Raw genomic sequence first — 25,209 nt, 5'->3', positions numbered from 1 at the left:
CCCTGTTTTCCCATCGTAACTGGTTATCGAATTCTTCGGATTGGAGGCAGGTGAGAAAGCCCCCAGTTGCTCAGACCTCGCTGTCACTGTGGGATGAGCAGTGCAGGAACATCGGAAAGCACGTCTGGCTGTCACATCCTGTGGCCAGGGGCAGAAGTCAGCGCCCAGTGTTTGCACGCACCGAGTCTTCCTGACCTCGGCGAAGGATTTGCAAAGCTGCCTGGGGCTGGTCGCTAGTCCCATTCAGAAATGGCTATGCAAATCTCCCCGGGTTATTCCAGGAAGCGTGCAGCCGAGTGACACACATACTGTCAAGTTACCGTTAGTCAGCTGAGCCATGTTAGGCCTATATTTCTGTTCTTACCGTGTGGCCGTGCATGAAACATGGATCAATTTGCTCAGTTATGTTAAATCTCATTCACGGAGAGCAGTTACCCCAGCTCAGCTGATGCACGGCAACTTGGCAGGGCTATTTGGTACCAAACACTAAATGCAGAAGGGGAGAAGGAGACAATTCACATCCGGGGCCGCATCCACGTCACTGTGCAATCATGAGGCCGTACTTGGAACACAGCAAGCCCCTTTTCTTTTCCCGTTCGGTGAGGAAATTCCTCAGTTTGGTGGTGGGGAAGGTCACCAGTGCTTGCTGCCTGTTGTCCAAACCCGTCTCCTGGAGCCATGGGCTCTGAAGGCACTCCAAGGCTGACGGCCTTCCCCTAGAACAGGCAAAGGTGAGAAGGTCAGGTGGGGATCCATGCTGGGTGAGGAGGCTCCTCGAATAGAGAGAGAGAAGGGACAATAGCCAGGATCAGCACCAACTGTCCAGTTGGGAGAGCAGACACCGTCTTACCAGGGATTTGCACACAGCGTGCTCTGGAGAAATGACACCGCTCCCCCGGAGAGACCCGCGTAGCACCGCGTCAGCTTCACTTTCCCCTTCCTGGTCATTCTCAGAAACTCGCAGGCTACGTCAGAGCTGACGGGGTAGTTGGCACTCAACCTGCCCCAGAAGAAGAGAAGCAATCAGCATGATCACTCCCGGGAGACCTTATTGCAGCCTTCCAGTACCTGAAGGGGCTACAAGGGGACTTTTTACAAGGGCCTGTAGTGACAGGACAAGGGGCAACAGGTTTAAATTGAAAGCGGGGAGGTTTAGATTACATATCAGGAAGAAGTTCTTCACGGAGAGGGTGGTGAGGCACTGGCACAGGTTGCCCAGAGAAGCTGTGGATGCCCCATCCCTGGAAGTGTTCCAGGCCAGGCTGGATGAGGCTTGGAGCAACCTGGTCTAGTGGAAGGTGTCCCTGCCCATGGCAGGGGGGTTGGAACTGGATGGTCTTTAAGGTCCCTTCCAACCCAAACCATTCCGTGATTCTATGATTCTATGAAAGGCACTGCTCCTTCTTCCAGGAATTCCCACGCAGAGGAGGGTCAGGATGATGCACAGAAACGCCATAATGGAAAACAAAATCCCAAAGGCCACTGTTCTGTGGGTTTCATGACTTTGGCTGTGTTTCCACTTGGCGTAATTTGAATTTTCCTCTGTAAGCTGGGGCTTTTCAGAGGAGGCTGAGTGAGAAACACCGTCAGCTGCTGTGTTGTAAACCAGCCCTGCTCTGCTTGGAGACATCGCTGGGACTGGGGATCCTTGCACGGTGCAGCCAGCTCCATACCCTCCATCACACACTTCTGGGGCATTGCCAAGGAGAAGGGGGCACAACGGAGCTTAACTCTGGGCTAATGCGTGTCCCCTGGTTGATGACTATGAAACTGCACTTTTAAAGCTGCTGAAGGGCAGGGAAAGGCAGGCTGACTTACATGACGAAGGCTGTGATTCCAATGGACCAGATATCAGTCTGCGGGAGGGCTCCTTGCTCCGTCAGCAGCTCTGGAGCTAGGAAAGCAAACTGGTGTCAGCCAAGCAACCCTCCAAGGCAGCGACCAGCACAAACCCATAAGTACTTTTATACTTTGTACTTCCCAGGAGTGAAGAAGAAGAAACTTCTAGTACAGAGAGCTGATTGAGGGGAGACACCCCCGTGGTGATGACTGCAACGGAACCTTGGGAACATCAGGCCGAATGGCAGTCATACTACACCCCTGAGCTCTGGACACATGGATGCCAGCCGGGGCGGGGTTGGCCGTGACCTCTGGCATTGTCCTCCATGGTCTGCAAGTGAGACGGCTGCTCCCACAAACTCACATTGTTACCTGGGAATCTTTGCCTGCTTGCTTGCTTTGCAACTGCTGCCTTGCCCAGTGGCTCTGTCTGTCTTTCTGTTTACCACAGAGTGCACACAAGGTCAAGGTTGCTCTGACCGAATTCTGTACTCACCCATGGTTTCAACGTAGTCCGTGCACTTGTCCATGGTAATAACTTTGTCTTGTGTGTAGAACTGTGCATTGCCAAAATCCAGGAGTTTCAGCAGGTTGGGCTCGGTGATGATCATGTTCTCAGATCTGAGATCCAAGTGCAGGATGTTGTGTGCGTGGAGATACTCAATGGCGCTGAGGATCTGCCACAGGTAATCTCGGACTTCCACTTCTGAGTACGATGTCCTGGTAGAAGACAGAGGATAGAAACCAGAAATGTCCTATCAGCACAGCCAAGGGCACCATTCTACACCCACTATCCCCCTGGATGTCTAAACCCATGAGGCCCTGAAGGTTAGGAAGAAACAACTCTACTAATTTAGCCAATCTACTGTACACAGAGAGGCTGCTCCAGACTATGAGTCAGGTTTACAGATGAAGGAGGTTCACAGAAAGCACTGGGCGCGTAGAAATCAAAATGCAGATTTGATGCCCACCGTTCCCTCTCCTTCAATCAGCAGATTTCAGCAAATCCGTTTTCTGCCATCGTAAGAAACAACATGGAGAAGAAATGAGGCTTCCTGAGCCACAATAATCTCCTTGTTATGGGAGAGGGGGTTTCATATCAACTACCGTAAACTGCTTTCAACGTCTCAACTGGGTGGCCCTGAACTGCCCCCTGCCCCAACCTTGTAGGAAGCTTCAGTAATGTTGTTGTCACAAGAAGCTGCAGAATAAACGCATCACAAATCCCATGTACAACGACAGCACGCTGGAACAGGTGGAGAGAGACGATCCCGTTTGTCAGGGGAAAGCAATAGTTGTTTTGCTCCCTACACCAGCCCTGGCTGGAAAACCCTTCCCTCCGCTCGTTCTTACCGTAATGCCAAGGAGTGGAGTAGCTCCGGTCCCACGCACATCTCCTGGATCAGCACTAAGTGCCGTGGGCTGACGTAGGCTCCCTTCAGCTGAGCTATGTTTGTGTGATGAAGCTTCCTCAGGACTTGGTACTCGAGGAGCACAGCCTGCTTGTCCTCTTGCCAGTAAGGGATAATTTTAGCAGCCAAAGTCTTGCCGCTCACTTTTTCCCTGCACTGCCGGACGATGCTGAAACGCCCCCTGGTAGGAGCGAACACAAAGGCAAGTCATGTTCTCTGCTACTCCTGGAAGAGCCAGGGCCTTCTGTTCTTTAAACCATGGATCCCACACTGTGTTTTTCATCCGTGCCCAGAGTTGAGTTACTGTATCTATTGTCACAGTTTGGACATCCTCCTGTGTCTCTAAATTGTACAGTCACTTCGAATTGCAGGAGTTGCTCTCTTTGTCAGGGATCAGCTGGAGTGTGTGGAACTCCACCTGGAGATGGATGAGGAGCTGACCGAGAGCTTATGGGTCAAGCTTAAAGGAAGGGCAGGGAGAGGGAACACAGTAGTAGGGGTTTGCTACAGGCCACCTGGGCAGGATGAGCGAGTGCATGAGGCCCTCTACAGACAGATAGCAACAGCCTCACGTTCACATACCCTGGTCCTCCTGGGGGACTTCAACCACCCCGATATCTGTTGGAGGGACAACACAGCAGGGCACAAGAAAGCCATGAGATTCCTGGAATGTGTAGATGACAACTTGAAAGTCGGCAAGAATTGGGCTTGTTCAGCCTGGAGAAGAGGAGGCTCCGAGGAGACCTCATTGCAGCTTTCCAGTATCTGAAGGGGGCCTACAAGGGTACTGGGAGAGGACTTTTTACAAGAGCCTGTAGTGACAGGACAAGGGGTAACGGGTACAAATTGAAATCAGGGAGGTTTAGATTAGATATCAGGAAGAAGTTCTTCACGGAGAGGGTGGTGAAGCACTGGCACAGGTTGCCCAGAGATGTTGTGGATGCCCCATCCCTGGATGTCTTCAAGGCCAGGCTGGATGAGGCTTGGAGCAACCTGGGCTAGTGCAAGGTGTCCCTGCCCATGGCAGGGGGGTTGGAACTGGATCGTCTTTTAGGGCCCTTCCAACCCAAACCATTCTGTGATTCTACAATTCTATGAGTGAATCCTGGAGAGAGATTCCTCTGGAGAGAGAGAAAGTGGCTTATTGTGTCTCGAGCTACCCCTTGCAGGTAGCTGCCTCCTCCTGTTGGCCACAGTGGCTGGTGCCTATCTTCTAGGCAAAGTTGAATGCCAACCCCATGTGTGAAACTGGCAGCTGCAAAGGTTCATGCAGCAAGGAGAGGAGCCTTCGTTAGCCCTCGGCTCGCTTCAAAATGTACGAAGGGGCTGTCCTGGTAACCAGCACAGACTCTTTTGCTCTCCCAGAAAATCCACACCCAAATCCCACCAACAAGGTGAAGATCACTCAGCCAATGAGCCCAGGTTTGGAAGTATTGCTGTGGAGGCGTTTCCAACAAAACACGGTGACACTAGGTGAGCAGTGCATTTATAAAAGTGACTTTTCTGAACACCAGCCACGTGGGGCATTTCCCCCTGGCTGGCTGAGTGCTCAGTTGGATTCCTCACCTTTTGATCTCTGTTTGGAAGGCGTAGGTCTGGTAGGTTGGGAAAGGCTCGGACGGTGCGATTATTTCGCTCTCTTCTTCAGCGGCAGGTGATGGGAAGTTGTGCATTGCAGCACGAAGCTCTGCAGAGAAAAAGTGACAGGGATTGCATGGGAAAACACGTTTTTCTGGGAACTGGAGCCTCTCTGAGCCACTCCCCGGCATCTAGGAACAATGACAAAGGTGACACCAGAGCTTTCTCCAGACAAGTCTGCAGGTTGTTGCCCAGCTGCGGGCTGGGTGACATTCAAATGCTGTTTAAAAGCAACAGATTCCAGACTGTCCACCCAGTAATTCCCTGGGTGACCACTCCAGACTGTATGAGATGAATTGCATGTTGTGTGCTACAATACGAAACATCTTAGCCTCTGGTTCTCATCCTCTCACATAACGAGTCGTTAGGGAACTGTAAGACACTGACAAAGAATCAGAAACATCTTTTAGCTGGATATTTCAGGGCAGCAGCTGAAACTTGTTGCTCTGGTTCTGGCACGTGGCTGTGTCCAAGCGCTCCCTGGAATACTAACGCATCGCTTGACACATTAAAGCATCTGCTTGGAAATGCTGGGCACATTGGGATATGTTAATGCATCCTCGGTGACACATTAAAGCATCTGCTTGGAATTGCTGGGCACATTGAGATATGTTAATGCATCCAGAGGAAAGCAGAGGACTTAGGGTGAGTTAAAAATATCTCTGTGAACCGATTTTTATGGAATAATCCTCTCCACTGGGAGGAAATTCCAATTAGACCATCCTTCCACTTCTTGCCAGAAAGGTTACTTCCTTTGCTACAGGGATATATTTGCTGTGGGGTTCTGGATTTCTTAATTTTAAAAACATGTGAATAGTACAAATCATTCAAACGGGTGAAAAACATGTTAAACTGAGCTTCCTTTACTTCAGAGACAAAATACGGCTGAAAAACGCACCGCGGTCGGGTGATAATCCCCAGCAGCAAACATCGGAACACATAATTAACTCCTGATCTTAGGACTGGGTCTATAACAAAGGTCCAGGGCTTACACCAGAGGCATATCTACACCAACAGATCAACGCCTCCAGTAGCACATTCACTGTCCCAGACCTGTTTCCTCCTGGTCTCACATCAAAAACTGTGTGTGTCTTCAGTGGATAATCTACAGTTTCCAGGTTTTTATTTTCTTATTATATTGTTAGATATATTTATGACTTCTTTGTATTCACATATTGTTACTGTTTTATTATTTATTTTTTATATATTTACACATATTCCCCCGTGTCCAGAATTAGAAAATAATTTACATTTAAATAAGAAAGCCAAAGAGGAGGAACGCCTAAACCACCCTGAGCCAAGTGGAATGGGTCTTGTTTCACTTGCTGCTGACTTCTGGACCCGCATCCAAAAGGGTGCAGTTGTTTTGCTGCAGGAAGAACACCGTGCTTTCTCAGCATTTGATCTTTGGAGACCTCATTGCAGCCTTCCAGTGCCTGAAGGGGCTACAAGGAAGCTGGGGGGGACTTTTTGCAAGGGCCTGTAGTGACAGGACAAGGGGTAATGGGTTTAAATTGAAAGTGGGGAGGTTTAGATTGGACATCAGGAAGAAGTTCTTCCCGCAGAGGGTGGGGAGGCACTGGGACAGGTTGCCCAGAAAAACTGTGGATGCCCCATCCCTGGAAGTGTCCAAGGCCAGGCTGGATGAGGCTTGGAGCAACCTGGTCTAGTGGAAGGTGTCCCTGCCCATGGCAGAGGGGTTGGAACTGTATGGTCTTTAAGGTCCCTTCAACCCAAACCATTCCATGATTCTATGATTCTGTGATTCTTACCCATCTGATCCTTCCCAGTGATTTTCACTTTGGCAGATGGGTCGCTGTAAGGGCCCATTCCCGCTTTACTGGAGCAGGCTATCCTGAAGCAGTAGATATACCCCTTGGAGAGATTTTTGGCATAGTAGCAGCAGTCAGCGATGTCAGAAGCAAGGGTTGTCCACTCCCCATCTTACCCGAAGAAAGAGAGAAAAGAGATTAGGGACTTATTTAAGATGATCACAACAGGGTGGGGTTTTTTTTGAGTTTCGAGGGTTTGTTGGTTTGTATTTTTCATCAACTTCACTTATGTGCTGGGATTATGGAGAACCAGTGTAATTTCACAGGATGAAGGAAAAACTGACTTGTTATGGCCAACTTTTGTGCATGGAGCCGCTCGCTGTACGTGTGCCAAACTCATCTTTTCTGAAATCAGCTGGTTTATACCTAATCAGTCCGAGGTGTGGCAATATTGTTTCAGAGGGACGGTGAAACTTTCTGGTATAATTTCTGATGATCTAATTAATACCACCAGTCCCAAATGCAAATATGTATGAACAATTCCAAACAAAAGCCTAGAAAAATCACTGCGGTTAGGTTTTTTTCCTTTTTGGCCTTATCTTGAATCCAATGAAACCATGAGGTGCAGGATTTCCGGACAGAGCTATCCACTAACACCCTCCTAGAAAACCCAGTGTTTGAAACTTGAGAGGTTTACTCAGCTTTTAGGAAACTCAGATGATTTCTGAGGGAACTGAAATTGTAGGTATATCCTGGACTATTGATGGAGCTAAAGTGTGAAGTAGAAAATCACCCGCAAATGTTTAATGATCATTCGTTTCACATGATGCTGTGCCCCACACTCTGCCATGGCTGCTGTGCTCCAGGCTGAAGCTCCCTGAGACTAAAACCATCCTTTCATTCAAATAACATGAGTCAAGAACCTCAAACCATAGGAGAAGCAACACTTCGCCACCCAAAACAAAGGTATCATGACTTTGCGGGGTACTGGTTGAATTAGGGGGTGTGTATGTGCAAGAAAGAAGAGATACAGCTTAGAAATAAAGTCTCTGCAGAAGCAGCTTGCAAAAGCCTACTGTCAAATAATGATAAAACCAGGAAATATTGTTTCTGATTATCTTAATCCTCCTGTGTTCAGGAAATCAGGACTTTGCATGTTCCTGCCAAATACAAAGAATGCAATGGAAGACTGTAGATGCAGTTTCCTGTTTTTCTTCCTAATCGGAACAACTTGCATCTGTGTCCTCCCAAAGTCTTGTCTACAGCTGTGTCCAAAGGAATAATAAAGCAAGCTACATTGGAGGAAAAGTGACTGAAACCAGCTCCAGAGTGAAAAGGCAGAAAGCTGCTGCCCACACTCATGCTAATCCAGAAAGGAATGCATGTATGTTTGGAGAATTAAAAGAAGGAACAGGGAACAGTTGAATCCGAAGGGCTCTGTGTGTGTGACTGCAGTAGAAATTACTCTCAGACACTGCATTCGTAGTAACAACAGCAAAAGCTGTCCCAAGAGAGATGGAACAGGCTTGGGGATTTGATTCAATGTCTGTGGAATTAAACAAGGAAACATCCCTTGCTTTCATCAGGCTCTAGACCAAGCCTTGGAAGAGAACATCAAAGGGATGGTGCAGTTTTGCCAACTGGCTGTTTGTCCTAAGCTTCCTGCATGATCAGTGGAAAAAGAGAGCATGGCTGTTAGCAGAGGATGAATTGCCTTTTGACAGACCATCTTCTCCACACACTGGACAGAAATCCTGGGTATAGGATGATATTGGCAGGTTGTTGCTGGGCATTATTAGCATATAATGCTGTCAGAACTGTAATTTGACAGGATTGCCCAGGACTGCCTATTCTCCTGCAGCTGTCCAGATTTTGGTCACAGCTCCCACGCAACCTGGTTGGATTCAGGCTTTAGCAAAGCCCCTGTATGAGTGTGCATATTCCAGGCTGATGTAGCCAGCACAACATCTAACTTCGAGATGGCTAAATGATGGCTGCATGAATTTCATTCCTAACTCTGAACTAGGGAGCTGAAATCAGTCTGGTTTTGAATAAAAACGAAACACCCAGCTGGTGAAGAGATCACACTAACAGAGACGTTCCCTGCAAGGCGTAAAGGCAGCGCTCCGCTTTACCTTCGCTCTTGCACTGGACGGTGTAGTGGACGGGGGTGTTGGTTTCCACAGGTTTCCAGACCACCTGCGCTCCATCCTCGTAGACTTCCACGATGTCAGGGGGTGGAGGGCTGGGAGGAACCTCTGAAAGGAGGCACAAACCCCAGTGACTGTTAGCACTGCTACGATACACACCTCTGCACCCAGCATTTCTCAGTTACAGGTATTATTTATATATGCTTATGTTTTATATATTATACACACGTTTTATGTATTTATATATATTATAAACCTATTTTATATATTATACACACCCCCCAAGTGGAACAGCAATTTAACTGTGCCTAATTTAAACTCAGTATGAAGATTTTGAAGTCTGGTTCTAGAACCACATGGTTACTGGAGTGGCTCTGGAGTGGATCCAGGAGAGAGACTAAAGAGAGGAGGGAACGCACCCCTGAAAATGTGCCACGCTACCAGGCAGCAAGGGCTGTGGCTGTGGCGTGCAGCAGGGAAGGGAGAGGTTGTCCTCTGAACCTATCTGCAGAAATCCCACCTCACAGGTCTTTACAGGTCACATTTTGGGGCGGAAGTACTTGTAATACTTCTGTAGCTGCTGCTTCTCTTACCTGCTTTCCTTATGATGCAAGAGGTGGATGCTGAGCCCAGGGAGTTTGTGGCCACACAGGTGTAAATACCAAAATCTTCGGCACTAACAGAGAGAATAGTTAACAGGTGGAAGTTTTTGAGAGTGGTTGAGATGAGGATCCGGCTGCTGCTGTGGACAGGTATCCCATCTGAAAAGCAGAAGGTAGAAGACATAAGTACCCTGAAAATTTACACCAAGGTGTCTAAAACCCTCCCTGCACCCCTGTCCCAGAGATTAGGGACTCCCTGGGGGGAGGCCAATGTCACCTTTGAACCAGGTGATGTGCAGGGAGGAGTGAGCGGCTGTCCGGCACGACAGCGTCACGCACTGTCCGACAGCAGCAGCCTGATCGATGAGCTCCTCAGTGAACGAAGGCACTGCAAAGAAGAGGAAAAGCAGTGATTTAGAGTGGCCAGGAGGGCTATATGGAAAATAAGTGCATGCAGGACATTAGAAATGAATTTTTAATTGGTTCAAGAACATTTCTGGTTCATGCTCTGGCATTTCTTTGACCACCAGTTGGAGAATCCGCATCGCATTGGGCACAGCTGCCCAACTGAGCCCTGTTTAGCCCCATGGATGCAGCGTGACAGCTCATACGTGATAAGATGGATCTTGGAAGGTCCATGGGGAACATCTGGATGAGGGGATCAGATCAAGACAACAGAAGGAGAGAGAAGAAAAGATACAAGATGGATATAGAAGGAGGAAAAACCCCATTGAAATAAAATCTCTGGGCTGGAGCCCCTCTGTCATGGGGACAGGCTGGGAGAGTTGGGGGTGTTCAGCCTGGAGAAGAGAAGGCTCCGGGGAGACCTTATTGCAGCCTTCTAGTACCTGAAGGGGCTACAGGGAAGCTGGGGGGGACTTTTTACAAGGGCCTGTAGTGACAGGACAAGGGGTAACGGGTTTAAATTGAAAGTGGGGAGGTTTAGATTAGATATCAGGAAGAAGTTCTTCCCAGAGAGGGTGGTGAGGCACTGGGACAGGTTGCCCACAGAAGCTGTGGATGCCCCATCCCTGGAAGTGTTCAAGGCCAGGCTGGATGAGGCTTGGAGCAACCTGGTCTAGTGGAAGGTGTCCCTGCCCATGGCAGGGGGGTTGGAACTGGATGATCTTAACGTCCCTTCCAACCCAAACCATTCTGTGATCTGTGAAATCTGCTGCTGTCTCCACGGGAAAGGGAGAGCTCAGGTTTTCTTCTGTTCCCCAGGGTTTTATCTTTGCAGTGCCCAGGACGTGCCAGCCTCCCACATCCGGCCAGTGCAGGGCTGGGCTCTGCTGAATGCTGGGGCATTAACCTGACCTCAGAAAATGCTCCTGCCAGAGTCAAGGGGAAAGTTGCCTGGGCAAAAGCAGGTTCAGCTCTGCTGACATGCCGTTTGGGGCTGCCCCACCATTTTTCATTTCACAGCTCTATAGCAGCGCGTCTGGCTCTTACACAGGCACGCAGGACTGCAGCGTAGGAATTCACAGTCCCCTGCTTCTGCCATCCCATTCCTGGATACTGAATTTATTCTCTTTCTAGCTTACAAACAGATTTTATTCCTTTGCAGTGGCTTTCTAGAATGGCTCCAATTTGCAAGCAATGCAAGGCAAGACAGTTTCAGCAACGACTTCGTTATGAATTGAACAGAGGAGGGTGGCTCGTAGTGCATGAGTTGGTCCAGGTCATAGAATCATAGAATGGTTAAGGTTGGAAGGGACCTTAAAGATCATCTAGTTCCAACCCCCCTGCCATGGGCAGGGACACCTTCCACTAGACCAGGTTGCTCCAAGCCTCATCCAGCCTGGCCTTGAAGACATCCAGGGATGGGGCATCCACAGCTTCTCTGGGCAACCTGTTCCTGTGCCTCACCACCCTCTCTGTGAAGAATTTCTTCCTGATATCTAATCTAAACCTCTCTGATTTCAATTTATACCCATTCCCCCTTGTCCTGTCACTACAGGCCCTTGTAAAAAGTCCTCTCCCAGCTTCCCTGTAGCCCCCTTCAGGTACTGGAAGGTGCTATAAGGTCTCCCCGGAGCCTTCTCTTCTCCAGGCTGAACAAGCCCAACTCTCTCCGCCTGTCCCCATAGCAGAGGTGCTCCAGCCCTCTGATCATCTTCGTGGCCTCCTCTGGACTCGCTCCAACTGGTCTATATCCTTCTGATGTTGAGGGCTCCACAGCTGGACGCAGCACTCCAGGTGGGGTCTCACCAGAGCAGAGTACAGGGGCAGAATCCCCTCCCCAGACCTGCTGGCCACACTTCTCTGGATACAGCCCAGGTCATCGAGACAATCACTGCAGATCCATCCTTAGAAACTGCCCTCACACCACACTGTCATATTCATCAGTGATATTTCACGATAAAACTAACTGCTGGGTTATGTGATAGCAATACCTTTGTCCCTTGGCACGAGGCTTGAAAACTTGAATGAAGAGAGTGTGGATTTCCTCTTCAGAGATCCTTCAGCCCCTGCCAACAGCTCTTTTTCTACTGCCTCGCTTCCCAGCTCACCAAACTCTGTTTTGAGAAAGGATGAGAAGTCATTCGCAGCCACCCTTCTCCCTGTGGCATCCCTTTACAGGGGACAGGTCTGCCCTTCGGACATAAACAGCTCAGCAGTCACAGGTTTTCTTACTAACGAGCCTTCAGTCAGCAGGGAAGGCTGTGACAGCTATTACAAATGGAATGATGTCCTGGAAGAACAGGGCGTATCTGGGGATGGCTCAGAAGAAAGGACAGATTCCACTGTCCTGTGTCATCAACTTAGGTAGCCAAGGTGACTTCATCAATTCTCCCAGCCACTTTGGCTTTAAAGGTTTCTAGTGGTCAGGTGATAACTACAGAATAAACTGCAGCAAGGGAAGAACCACCCAGCCCTGATCTGGTTTTGTGCAAACTCAGACAGGGGAATTCAGCAGATTAACCCAGCTGACTCTGCACTGAATGAGTCAGTACCAGAGAGCTGGTGGTGAGGCTGGAGTCTGCTAATTTCATAACCTGCCCCTGCCCGTTTTAAAATGGTCTAACCACATCCTCAGATATGCTGGGGAGAAAGGAAAAGGCAGATTTAACAGAACCCAGCTATAGCAGCAAATCTATGATGGCACAGAGTAAAATGCTTACCTTCCTCTGCCTCTGGCTCAGGAGATGTCTTTCCTTTTAGGATTCTTGAAATATGGGCAACAGAAGCTTTTACTTTCTTCTTCAGACTCTGCTCCACTGACTGCTCCGCTGAATGAGACCTTGCATATGGCTTAAAGAGTCCTGGCTTGTTGTAGAAGGAGCTTTTCTGCTTACCACTTGAGTCCTTTTGGGGGCCATACATTTCTTTATGACTCTCTGACCCTTTCCCTATGGCTAGTAAGTTAGCTGCCTTTGAATCCTCAGATATTTCCAAATGATTCTTCTTGTTCTTGCTCTCTGCCTCTTCCCTAATGCACAGTCTTTTATCCTTATGCAAATGTCCCACAGGAGGCGACCTTGCCCTCTCACCAAAAGGTATAAACCGTCTACCAGTCGGTTTGGGTGGAGGCTTCCTATAGTTCATAAATTCAAATGGAAAATAGACAATGTCATACAAATCCGAGAAATTCAAATAGGCAGGCTCTACCTCCGATATGTCTAGTTTTGGAGTTCCACTGCCAAGGCTGGGTGTTTCGTCCGACAGGTCTTTGATTTTCACCAAAGAAACTTCCGGGTGTTTCCCAGTGTCCTTGCTCACTGGCACTTGGCTGGGTCTCTTTCCAGTGTCCACGCTCTCTGTTGAGGAAACACTCACTTGGCTAGAAGTGAGGCTCTCGAACGCTAAGTCCTCCAGATGCTCACATTCACAGGGAAGCGTCTGTGCTCCCTGCCCTTCCTGCACCACTGACTCCTCACTCACGACAAGAGAGGGTTCGGCAAGGTCATCCCGCTCAGAGGCTTCTCCTCTTTTACCCCCTGGTACAGAAGGGAAGGAGGTGTCTGTGGGGGCTTGGCTACCTGGGCCTTTGTAGAACATGTCTGTGGGAGGGGAGGTGTGCTTCCTGCATTCCTTCTCACCAGAAACTGACTCTGCCCAAACATTAATCTCTTCAGAGAGGGAAACCATCTCATCCACTAAGCCCTCCAGCACAGCAGACTCCTCATCGCTGTAAAAAGATGACCTGTGATGTGAGACCTCCTGACTTTGATCCTTGCTGAGTGACCGTGGGGCAGTTTTTCCATCACCACAGCTTCCGCTTTCTAAGGCAACACCTTTACCCTCACCATAAACCTTTGGATGTTCCTCATATTCTAGCCCACGGGCTGAAGCTGGAGCAACTTGCGGTTGTGAAGCAGTGAAGACACCCGGAGGCCCACCCTCCAGATCCCCAGAACCTCTGCCGCTGGGATAGGCATCCCTGTGCGGCTCAGACCCCCAGTGTCCAGCCTTGGGGAAAGGAGTGCGCACAGTCTGTCCAGCGGCTCGGCTTCCACTTGCCATCCCAACAGATCTCACCTCGCTGCGAAGCGATGCCTTCGGGTGTGCTTGCTTTTCACTCTCACAGACCAAAGGGAGGCCAGTATTTTGGGAGGACACAGGTCTAGCTGGGTGTCTGCTCTCCAGGACAGCAGGCACCGCGCCACTGCCTTCAGAAACCTGGGGTTCAGCTCCCTGGATTTCAGCCTCATGGGCCAAATCGGGACCAACCACTGGGACAGCCGAGCTTTTGCTCCTCAGAGCAGCGAGCCTCTCCTTGCTGTGCGCTCGCTGTTCCCTTTCAGCCTGCCGCACTCCATCAGAGACCGAGGCTGGCACTGATTTTGGTGGTGGGACTTTCGGAACAAGGCGGTGCTCACCCTTCAGGATGGCTGATGCTGTGTCTGTGTGAACAGGAGCCCTCTTGTGCGCTTGGGTTTCACCATCACGGGCTGACAGTGGGGTGATTCCTTCAGTACCTGGTACTTCATCCTCCAGGACAGCAGGTCTACCCTCTTTGCAGGTCTTCAGCTTCGGCTGAACACCTTCGTTGGCTGCGTGCAGAGCATTTAGGGTCCCTGGCTGTTTGCCCACCAAGACAGTAGTTGCTGAAGCACTTTGACCAGGCAGTTCCTGACTTTTGCCTTTACGTAGTGGAAGTGAATCAGTGTCTGTTTCTGGGCGTGTGAAAACAGCAGCGCTGTCTTGCTCCATGAGATCACATTTAGCAACACTGTGAGCAGAAGTCTTCTCAGGGGAATGTTTTTGCCGTTTGTCTTTCCAGGGTGGAACTGGGGCTGTCCTTTTGATAAGCAAGCTTCCCTCTTTCAGATCTGGATGGATGTCGGCGCCGTGAGCAGGCTCCTGGGACAGACACACGCCTCCCTTGCTTGTAGGGGCTGACTTGGCGGTGGCACCTGACTGCATGAGAGCTGAAACGGACTGTTTGCCCCCCTGAACAGCGTCAGAGGCACTGCCAGGGGAAGGTTTACCCTCCACGCCTTCCTGGTCTTGAGCTGATGATGCAGGTACATCTGAGCACTGGGCAGTTAGAACCAGGCTTTTGCCTTTCAAACCTTCAGCTTCCTCCTCAGTGTGAGTAGCTTTTAACTTCTTCGGTAAATGTTCCTTCTCCTCACTCCCATGAGGTGACACTGGAGGTCTCTCTAGCTGTTGCCCCAAAACAGCCGCGCACCCGTTACCCTCACACTGTGTGGAAGGAGGGGGCTGGTCTTCTGAACAATCCTTGCTGGGTGTCCTGAAGCCCTCTTGCTTTGACCTGCCTACAGAACACCCCTTGCCAGGCCCTGCAGAAATGTCGCAGTGGTCGCTGCCTTCAGGGCAACTTTCCTGTGACAATATATCACAGTCTTCTTCCAAAATATCTTGTTCCCTCACTGATCTTGAGGCCCTCAGCCTGTAGTCATCCAGGGAACGGCTTCGGCTGGCACCAGCAATGGCAGGATGTGGTGGTTTCCTCGCAGTGTCAAACGAAGCTGATTTGGTCAAGGAACCAAGCAGGCTTTCCCTGTGATCATCTCCATCGTCAGACCTTCCTTCTTCTTCTTCCAGTTCGAACTGCTCTAGAAGGGGTTCACGGAGACCGCTGAGGGGCACCTTTGAATATCCAGCTTTCCGGAAAGTCCTTCTGGCCCTGTCCAGGTGCCTTCTGAACTCCCTGCCTGGTGAGGAAGGCCCCCTTGCAGGTAGCTCAGCTGCTTGGCTGTAGAAAGTGCTTTTAATGACGCTCTGTCTAGGAACACAGACAGTTGGCTTTTCTGTCCCATCCCCAGCCTTCTCAGTTCTGTCCTTGTCAGATAAAAATATGTCTGGTTTTCCTTTCTGACACAGATGCGACGTGGTTTCTGTGGAAGTCCTCGCTGAGGAAGGCTCAGAGGCACCGCTTTGGGAATGCTCTGCTCTTTCGTCGCCAAGTCTGGCATGGAGCCCCTCCTCTTTCTCCTTCAAGATACTTTCCATGACCTCTTTGCTTTCTGTAGGTGATATGTCCCCCACCTCAGCCTTCACTGAAGTGTACTTCCTCCTCATGGGTTTTATTGGAGGGATGGAGATTTTCGAGTGCTTCTCTTCACCTGCATGTTTTGGAGGCTCTTGATGGCTTGGTGCGTCAAATATGGACAAGTGCAGTTCGGGTGTAGAGCCGAAGTGCCTCTTCTTGGGGAAATGCGAGTTCTCATTGTCTGAAGAGGAGCCGCTGGTACTGGACGACGTGCTTTCTTCGATAAGGTGTCGGGAGATGGCCAGGGAGGTGTTGTCGTGAGTCCTTTCTAGGATTTCTGGGATAGACCTCATCACCAGTATGGATTTATAGCACATCAGAGACCGCTGAAAATCAAACCAAAATACAGCACAATCAGATGGAAACACGTTGGGAGTACAGTAAAGCAAGCGTAGCAAAATGAACTTCTGCACTCCTAAATACCACACACAGTTTGATAATACATCGCCACCCGTTCGTGCACATCGTCAATCCAGGCCCCATCTGCTCCCCAAGCCTTCCTCTTCCCTCATTCAGAGATGAAACTACATTGACTTCAGGGGACGAACTTGCTGTTGTGAACAGGGAAGCAGGACCCTGCTTGAGATTTTCAACGGCAACCTGGCCACTCGAAGCAGATGGAGAAGGGGGTTCTAGCAGAACACATCAGATGAGAGCCTAGCTGGAGGAAACCCCTTAAATCCACTGACTGCAGTACAACCGGCAGTGGCTTAGGCCAACAGAAGACCCAGCGTACTCTAGGAGGTAGGGTTCATCTGCTCTGACTCCTGCCACGTGAGACGTCTCAGCTGAAGTTCAGCAGCCGGCCTGCCCTTAGAGCCGACAGAGAAACAGGCATCTTCAGAAGGCAATCCATCTGATCATTTTAGATTGAAAGAGGAACCTTCCTGGGACCTGTCTATAATTCAGTACCACTTGCAAAGGCAGCCGAGGGTACCTAACTTACACACAGCCATGGAGGCACCTCCATGATTTCCAGGCAGTGAAAGCCTAGATATTTCTGCCACAGCCATCCACCACTCTCTCCTGGGCTTATTCCCCATTCATAGCCGAGCTGAGATCTCTGCTGTGCTCAACAGACTTGAAAAGATACAAGAGTAATTCAAACTATATATAATAAAAAAGAAGTAGCATGGATGAAGGCCAGCTCACCTGCCACTTGCTCCGAGCCACAATGAATTTGAGCTGCTTGGTGTTAATGAAATGAGCTGATTCGAGGGGGAGATTATGCTGCCAGGAGGAATGAGAGACAAAACATTGGTTAAAATACCCTGACTTCATTTCCTGCAAAGTTGTTTTTTTTTTTTTTTTATGATTCCCTCCTTTCAGAATTGTTAAATTTAAGAAAGTTAAAACAGACGAAGTGCTACAATCCCGTCATGGCTAAATGGTAGACAATCTCAGCTTTTCAGTGACAGAAGCAAGCCCTGTTCGATGCATGTCATATATTTCTTTTTTTTTGTAAACTTTCAGCTCTCCTCCTTAGGAGATTTAAGGCATTGGAATATAAACCATAAATTTGCTCTGCAAAGCCAGTTTCTTTTCTATATGAACATGTTATATCTACTCATGTCAGCAGTAATCGTTATCTTTTGAAAGGGAAGATATCTTGGCATGTAAACACCAATGTGTCTCTTCTTTCTGGAGAGCCATGCCTGAGCTTCTCTGTGGGACAGAGAGTAGGACACCAAGAGAAAGATTAATCCAGTATATAACATCTAGCAGCTTTAAGAGCTGCCTCTCCAAAGGTCTCCTCCAGGCTCAACATTTTTAATTATTCTAAGAAAGAATCGGGACAAACTTACCATGAACCACTTGTGGGAAAGACAGTCCAAAGCACTAGGCCTGGCTCTGATAAGAGAAAAGATTGGCATTTTAGCAGCACGTCATTGCCAACAGCAACCACAAGATCTTCCTGAAGGTGCCTGCTTCACATGGACACATGCATAGAGTTTTGTGGGGGGGTGCTATTTTAGAGCTCAGAAGCCAAACAGACAGACAGGGGCTTTCATCCCAAGGTTTCCCTCCCTTGAGACAAAACGATCATAGAATCTGGGAATGGTTTGGGTTGGAAGGGACCTTAAAGATCACCCAGTTCCAACCCCCCTGCCATGGGCAGGGACACCTTCCACTAGACCAGGTTGCTCAAAGCCTCATCCAGCCTGGCCTTGAACACTTCCAGGGATGGGGCATCCACAGCTTCTCTGGGCAACCTGTCCCAGTGCCTCCCCACCCTCTCCAGGAAGCACTTCTTCCTGATATCTAATCTAAACCTCCCCACTTTCAATTAAACCCCATTCCCCCTTGTCCTGTCACTACAGACCTTTGTAAAAAGTCCCCCCCAGCTTCCCTGTAGCCTCTTCAGGTACTGGAAGGTGCTATAAGGTCTCCCCGGAGCCTTCTCTTCTCCAGGCTGAACAAGCCCAACTCTCTCAGCCTGTCCCCCATGGTGGAGGGGCTCCAGCCCTCGGAGCATCTCCGGGGCCTCCTCTGGACTCGCTCCAACAGCTCTGTGTCCTTCTGATGTTGAGGGCCCCAGAGCTGGACGCAGCACTCCAGGTGGGGTCTCACAAGAACAGAGCAGAGGGGGAGAATCCCCTCCCTCGACCCGCTGGCCACACTGCTCTGGATCCAGCCCAGGATACGGTTGGCCTTCTGGGCTGCCAGCGCACACTGCTGGCGTATCCTCCTTTTTCGGTCTGAGACTCCCTGCAGGTCCTCAGGAAGACCCCATGGCACTCTGCTGGGAGCCTGTTGAGGGATGTCGAGAGCAGCCCTAGAAGTGACTTTGACTCTTCAGGTGGCCAGACGAAAAATAGCTTTGGCAGCTATTTTGACAGAAAAATAGAAATGAAACTGTCTGCAAACATGCCTTCAAGCCACCTTTTATACTTGAAATTGCCTAATGAATGTGGTTAATATTTAATTCTCACGTAACTCCTTCTATACCAGTGGTTGCTCTTCCCACTTCTCTATGACATCTCAGAAACTCACCTGCCCGGAGGAGTCAGGGATTAAGGACATCACTATACCAGAAACAGGCCAATTTGGCAAATTTCCAAGCTGAGTTTTGGGTAATGGGGAATAATAAGAAATTAGGGTATAACGCACCACATCTCACTCAGCTTTCTACTCTTCAAAACCACCGCAGCTCTGACGAGCTGAGATCTGCCCGCTGAGACACCAACGCCTTTGCATGCTGGCTGTAGGAAGCACAAAAATGCACTCACTTGGGGCGCTGCTGCAGGATCCCTTTCATGAAGTCCTTTGCATCTTCACTCAAGTGAACAAAATCAGGAACGGTCCATGAAATTTCCCCATTCTGGATATTTAGAAGGGTTCCTCTGTCGTTCTCCCCAGCAAATGGAGACTTGCACGTTAGGCTGATTGGTTGAGCACCATAAAATAGAAGGAGACAGACGTTAGAGTTTTATTTGCTGTTCAGATGACAGGACAAATGCTTACACGGGGCTTTCAAATGCTTGAGAGACTCCACGCGTGGGACTTGCAGTGCTTGTGAGCAGTACATCCACGCACAGGGCATCTTTCACCCCAGCATCACACGGCACTTAACGGACTGACTTACCCCTGCTGCACAGATCAGGAATTAAGGGTTTGACCTGGCACAGCTACAGCCGGGTGTTGGCTGGAATAGGCAAGGGGAAGACTGAACCTCACCCACTGCTCTCATCGCTGCCTGCAAGGAGAGCAGCGCTCAGGTCGTCAAGCAGGGACGAGGACCAAAGCCCTGGGCGACCAGAAAAGATCGAGTGAAGGAGAAAACCACAAAAGAAATGGTTCTCGTTGTAGACTCAGAGCTTCGCTCACATCCCTCACTTGAAGGTACTGGAAGGCTCTGACTGACAAAGGGTTATGGAATGAGTCTTTCCAGGAGGATTCATTTACCTTAAATACGTGATGACACCAACAGCCCTGAGGAGAGAGGGAACACAAATGTCAGGTGTTCATCCCTATTTCTCCACGCTTCTCAAGCTCACAGCCCCTCTTCCCGCCACTAGACACCCTGGCACAGTAAGCTCACCCTATTCTCCTCACCTTTCTAAGGAAAATAAATCCCAAAAGTTATTGTTTTCACCCTTCATTTTTTTCCTCCTGCAAAATTTTTAAAAAAATTGTTCTCAAGTAATCCTCCATTTGTAAAGCATGGAGAGAGGAGAAGACTCAAAATACTTTTATTGAGTTTGTTTGCCTTTTCTAGAAAGCCTCTTAGAAGCATCCTCTCTAGCTGGTCTCTCTAATATTAAAGATCATCTTCTCCAAGATGCTCCTTTGCATTAATTAGCTGTCAGAGTTCAATTATGCTTCAACAAAATAGGCAGAAGGAGCTTTAAAGAGCCCTGATAGGTTTTGGATTCTCAGTGTTCACTCTCAGTTTGCTGTGTTGTTACCCCTCCCCCATTTACTTATTAACAGTGAATGGAAATTGAGGTCGTCTAGGGTAAAAGCTTTTTAGAAAGATGGCAGGTTACCAGATGTCGGTTGCTGTTGACACTGGTGACTGAGAAACAATTTCTGGGGCAACAAACTCCGGAGACCCGTATTTGCTGAACTGAGGCTCAAAGGGCGTGATCTTCTGAGCAAATCCGAAGTCACAGAGCTTAAGGTCTTCCCTTTCAGGATAAACCATGAGGATATTCAGCGGCTGGTAAATGAAATAAAATGAAAGAGAGAAACTTTTCTTGAAAGCAGGCAGTATTTTCAGTTGTAAGTAAGAATAATTTGAATAGAGAATGCCCATTCCCTGACCAACAAGAGGCTATGACAAGACCTGCCATTGCACATTACCTTAATGTCCAGATGAAGGACATTATTGTCATGAAGATACTTGATTCCTTCCAAAATCTGCTTGATATACAATTTGACCTAAAAATTAAATCAATTATTAAACATTAATAGTAAATAAAAGGGTCCCCAATTCCACCAACATTTTTAATATACGAGAGAGGGGGAGATTGAACTAGAAGTACTTTTAAAACTAGAATGAACTATGTGAACCAAACATTAACCTGAGGAATTAGCCTAAAGATGAGGAGGCTGAGGGCAGACCTGATGGCTCTCTACAGCTCCCTGAAAGGAGGGTGTCGGGAGGTGGGTGCTGGCCTGTTCTCCCTGGTAACTGGTGACGGGACAAGAGGAAATGGCCTCAAGTTGTGTCAGGGGAGGTTCAGATTAGATAATAGGAAAAACTCCTTCACTCAAAGAGTGGTCAGGCACTGGAAGGGGCTGCCCAGGGACGTGGTGGAGTCACCATCCCTGGGGGTGTTCAAGGAGCGTGTAGACGTGGCACATCCCTGGGGGTGTTCAAGGAGCGTGTAGACGTGGCACTTGAGGACAGGGTCTAGTGGGTACAGTAGTGTGGGGTTGATGGTTGGACTAGATGATCTTGGAGGTCTTTTACAACCTCAGTGATTCTGTGATTGTGTAAATGAAAATGTGTGACCACGTTGCTCTGCTGGAGCCTTTTATATGTGAAAAAGGCACTTACATTAAAAAGAAAAAACCCTACAAACATGCAAAAAACCAGAAATCCTCAAGTTGATGAAGCTTATCAACTAACTTATCTAACTCCAACTCAGCTCTGGCTTGGTGTAAATCAGGCAAACACATTTAAAGCAAAATACATTTTAAAAATATGTTGTAAACCTGTTTTCTTGACCATATGTAGATTTAATCTGACTGTGACTGAACAAGGAGTGAAAATTTACACATAGCTTCAGTTTTGTAAGTCCTCTACCCCTGACACTTTTTTATAGTGTTAGCTGACATTTGATCTTTAAAGGTCCCTTCCAACCCAAACCGTTCTATATTTCCCTCTTCCATGATTCTATGGTATTTCCCATTGACCTTTTCTAAGAAAAATCAATTTTACCAATAAATATGGGACACCTCACTACTAGATGGGAGATGTGAAACATTCTGAACTTTGAGCATCAACAATCTCAAAAAAAAAAAAAATCCCTTAGAAACCATAATTTCAGCCCTTGGTTTGGAGACTGAAAGGGAGCAGAGAGAACTGTAGTTGCAAGGGGATAAAATGTTATTAAGGAAGTGAAGATAGAGGAGTTCCGGGTGACAGATAAAAAAGAAATGATGATAATAGAGCAAATATCATCTGCACCAAGCTGACTGCAATGCTGGTGGTCTCAAACACACTGGCTGTTTCTAGTTATACCCCAAAGAAACTCATCTTAGTCATGAAAGCTGATGGGAACACATTTTAAAGGCTGATTCTGTTTTGGCTGATTACCACTGGTTCAAAGACATTCCTCATGTTCAAAAAGGGAAATGCAGCTGGAAGGTACTCGGTGGCAACCTACCAGCTCTGGACTTTCAAATGAGAACGAAAGATTACCTCTGCTTCAGTGACGACACTCTTCTTGAGTAAACGGTCAAGGAGCTCTTCGCTGGAGCATCTGACAATGGCATTCAGGGAAAACAGAACTACAGTTAAATGCTTAGTTTTTCTTTGTAACCACCTCTGTCCAGCTAGCAGCAGAATTCACGAGGTGATCTCAGGCAATGTGATAAGCACGTAATTGGTTAAAGTCTCTATTCCAGCAGTGTCCTTCTTGCAGAATGGGGCAGCTCTAAACCTCTGATCCCTACAAGCAGGACTACGGTATCGCTTGTGCTACAATCTACCTGTTGGCTATGGGCTTTTCTGCTCTGCACTGCGTTTTCCTTGTCCTCACCCAGACTGGATCTCATGGAAACAGAGTTCCCCACTCCCAGACATTTCAGAAAAGGGTTCTGGTGCTTAACAAGCACACGTGTGTATACAGGTATCATGTTTTTTCCTAAACCAGCAGGAACATAGTACTTCAGCGAAGACCTCTCAGTGCTGTCCTGCAGTGCAGAGAAAGATTGCGTGTGTCCTTTTATCTCAGGCACGACCTAAAAATGATTAATTGCTTAGTTATTTCATAAATGTGCACTACCTAGTACTTCCCAGCCTCCTCAGACAAGTAGCACAGAAAAGGATACAACTCCAGGACCAAAATCAGTGTTTTCCGCGTTTCAAACTGATCCAGGAGCCTGGTAATTCTGTCGTGGGACAGAGAGGCAAGGATATCCCTCTCTTGATGCGCTCGAGCCTTCGTTTTGCTTCGTAAAGGTATGAACTTGGCAGCACAAGACACTCGGTTCCCTTTGTGCACGACTCGTTTCACAAAGCTGAAGCAGCCCCTGTGTAAAAATCACAGGACAAGCCCTGCTCAGACTTGGTTCAAAATCCCTCTGCTCAGCAAGTGCAGACCTTTCCACATCCCAGCCTTTGACAGCTCCCTGCAGCTCAGGGCTTTAATTCTCCACCACAGAAGGCTCACTTTCCTCTCTGTGAGGGGCTACTGCCCTCTTCTGGCTGTCTCCAAAACTAAGCAACGAGTTCACGACAAGGGAAAAGCTGTTTCAGGCGATAGAGCCTTGTGCTGACAAAGGGGGATGCTCCTGGGTCCCTTGGATGGACACTGTGTTGGTGCATATGTCCCTGTGGGCTTGTGATGCTAACGTGCCAGGAAGCCACATCTGGGCACCCTTCCTGCCAGCCTCTGGCTGGTATTTTTTATGGTTGGAGCTACCTGGACGTATGGACTCTCCCATCCTTTGTCAGAAACCTCAGGAAAGTGTTTCCAGCACACCTGCAATGGGGTGACCTCCCACTCCTTTCACCTTTTCAGACTTTGCCACAGCTGAGCCCACCACCTCTGTCTCTGGTTACACATGCTCAGGAGCTCAGATGGGCAATTACATCCTTGGGCAGCGATGCTGTAGTTGGAAAATTCATTTACCTTCCAATCTCCTGCTTAACCTCATAAAGGGAATGGAGCTTTCTCCTGGTGGCCACTTTCTTTGCTGCTTGGTCTTTCTTAGCTTTGGAAATGAAGGAAATTACAAGTGTTAATATTCAAACAACAATGCCTTGCCAAGAACATGCAAAGTTATTACAGGACAATTTAAGGCAGGAAAAGCTACAGGCGTTCTCTAAACTTCTGCACAGAATTAAGTGGAGCTGTTTGATGACAGAACCTGTCAATATAAACACTGGGGCTGCATCATCCACAGCTTCTCTGGGCAACTTGGTGAGACACTGGGACAGGTTGCCCAGAGAAGCTGTGGATGCCCCATCCCTGGAAGTGTCCAAGGCCAGGCTGGATGAGGCTTGGAGCAACCTGGTCTAGTGGAAGCTGTCCCTGCCCATGGCAGGGGGGTTGGAACTAGATGATCTTTAAGGTCCCTTCCAACCCAAACCATTCTATGAATCTATGATTCTATCATTTGGGGCTGACATAAATCAGAAGAGCCAGGCTAAAGAGCAGGCATGGCACCACTTAGTTCTGTGGCCTGTTGTATCAATTTGTCATGTACCTGAAGCAGAGAAAAAAAAAAAACAAACCAACTCATTTTTATATAAATATGTACATGATTAGATCATTTGCTGTTATGCTGGATCCTGCCATACTGGTAACGGACACAAGTGCTGTGCAGGAATACAGAGCAGATGCCGTATGGGTAGCAGAAGAAAGCCGACAGTGTACATGTTGCAGTGGCTATGGAAGCAGCTCCTGCAGCTGAAAGAAGGACCTTACCTTCATGGACAATAAGCTCTGCTTTGCACAAAACCTCCCCTCCTGCGTTTTTGGCAACACAGGTGTAAACGCCACCATCTTCCGTGACAGCGTTGTCCACGATTAAGAAATATGTTGTTCCTTCCTTCCCCTGATGGAGCCTGTTGCTGTCTGTCAGCAATGAAGTGCCCTGAAAGAAGAAAATGACATTTTGGCACTGGAAGAAACAAGATGGAAACGGGTATTTCTTCCCTTCAAGAGACGAGATACAGGAGCAGAGATACAACACGGGCTGTTTGACTAGCAAATGTCACTGACAAAATGCTGGCTGAAGAAGTCCCTGTGTCTAACCATTTCTCTGCTTCCACATTACCCAATAATATTTTATTTCAAAACCCATACATACGAATATTAATTCATAGGAATTCAGGGCAATCCCAAGCACAAGTACAGGCTGGGTGGAGAATGGATCAAGAGCAGCCCTGAGGAAAAGGACTTGGGGGTACTGGGGGATGAAAAGCTGAACATGAGCCGGCCGTGTGCGCTGGCAGCCCAGAAAGCCAACCGTATCCTGGGCTGTATCCAGAGCAGTGTGGCCAGCAGGTCTGGGGAGGGGATTCTGCCCCTGTACTCTGCTCTGGTGAGGCCCCACCTGGAGTGCTGCATCCAGCTGTGGGTCCCTCAATATAAGAGGGACATGGATCTGTTGGAGCAAGTCCGGAGGGAGGCTACGAAGATGCTCAGAGGG

At 48.5% G+C, this 25,209-nt stretch overlaps 1 protein-coding gene across 1 annotated transcript; it reads right to left on the bottom strand.

Annotated features, from left to right (window-relative positions):
• Window positions 1-538: 538 nt before the first annotated feature.
• Window positions 539-24,678, bottom strand: LOC104515299 (obscurin-like; the record flags this gene model as incomplete). Its single annotated transcript, XM_010159218.1, has 24 exons — window positions 539-716; window positions 851-1,000; window positions 1,819-1,894; window positions 2,336-2,559; window positions 3,193-3,432; window positions 4,818-4,904; window positions 6,664-6,832; window positions 8,797-8,919; window positions 9,405-9,572; window positions 9,691-9,801; window positions 12,908-13,354; window positions 14,336-14,410; window positions 15,409-15,439; window positions 15,873-16,202; window positions 17,029-17,106; window positions 17,682-17,727; window positions 19,107-19,259; window positions 19,783-19,809; window positions 20,367-20,539; window positions 20,683-20,760; window positions 22,250-22,310; window positions 22,882-23,082; window positions 23,685-23,761; window positions 24,478-24,678. Coding segments are annotated over 24 exons (3,504 nt in total), but the record flags the coding sequence as incomplete, so codon positions are not given.
• Between the last annotated feature and the right edge of the window lie 531 nt (window positions 24,679-25,209).

Source organism: Eurypyga helias, unplaced genomic scaffold, assembly GCF_000690775.1.
Source record: "Eurypyga helias isolate BGI_N326 unplaced genomic scaffold, ASM69077v1 scaffold8449, whole genome shotgun sequence".
In the NCBI taxonomy this organism is placed as follows: domain Eukaryota; kingdom Metazoa; phylum Chordata; class Aves; order Eurypygiformes; family Eurypygidae; genus Eurypyga; species Eurypyga helias.
This window is presented reverse-complemented; position numbering and strand designations above follow the sequence as displayed.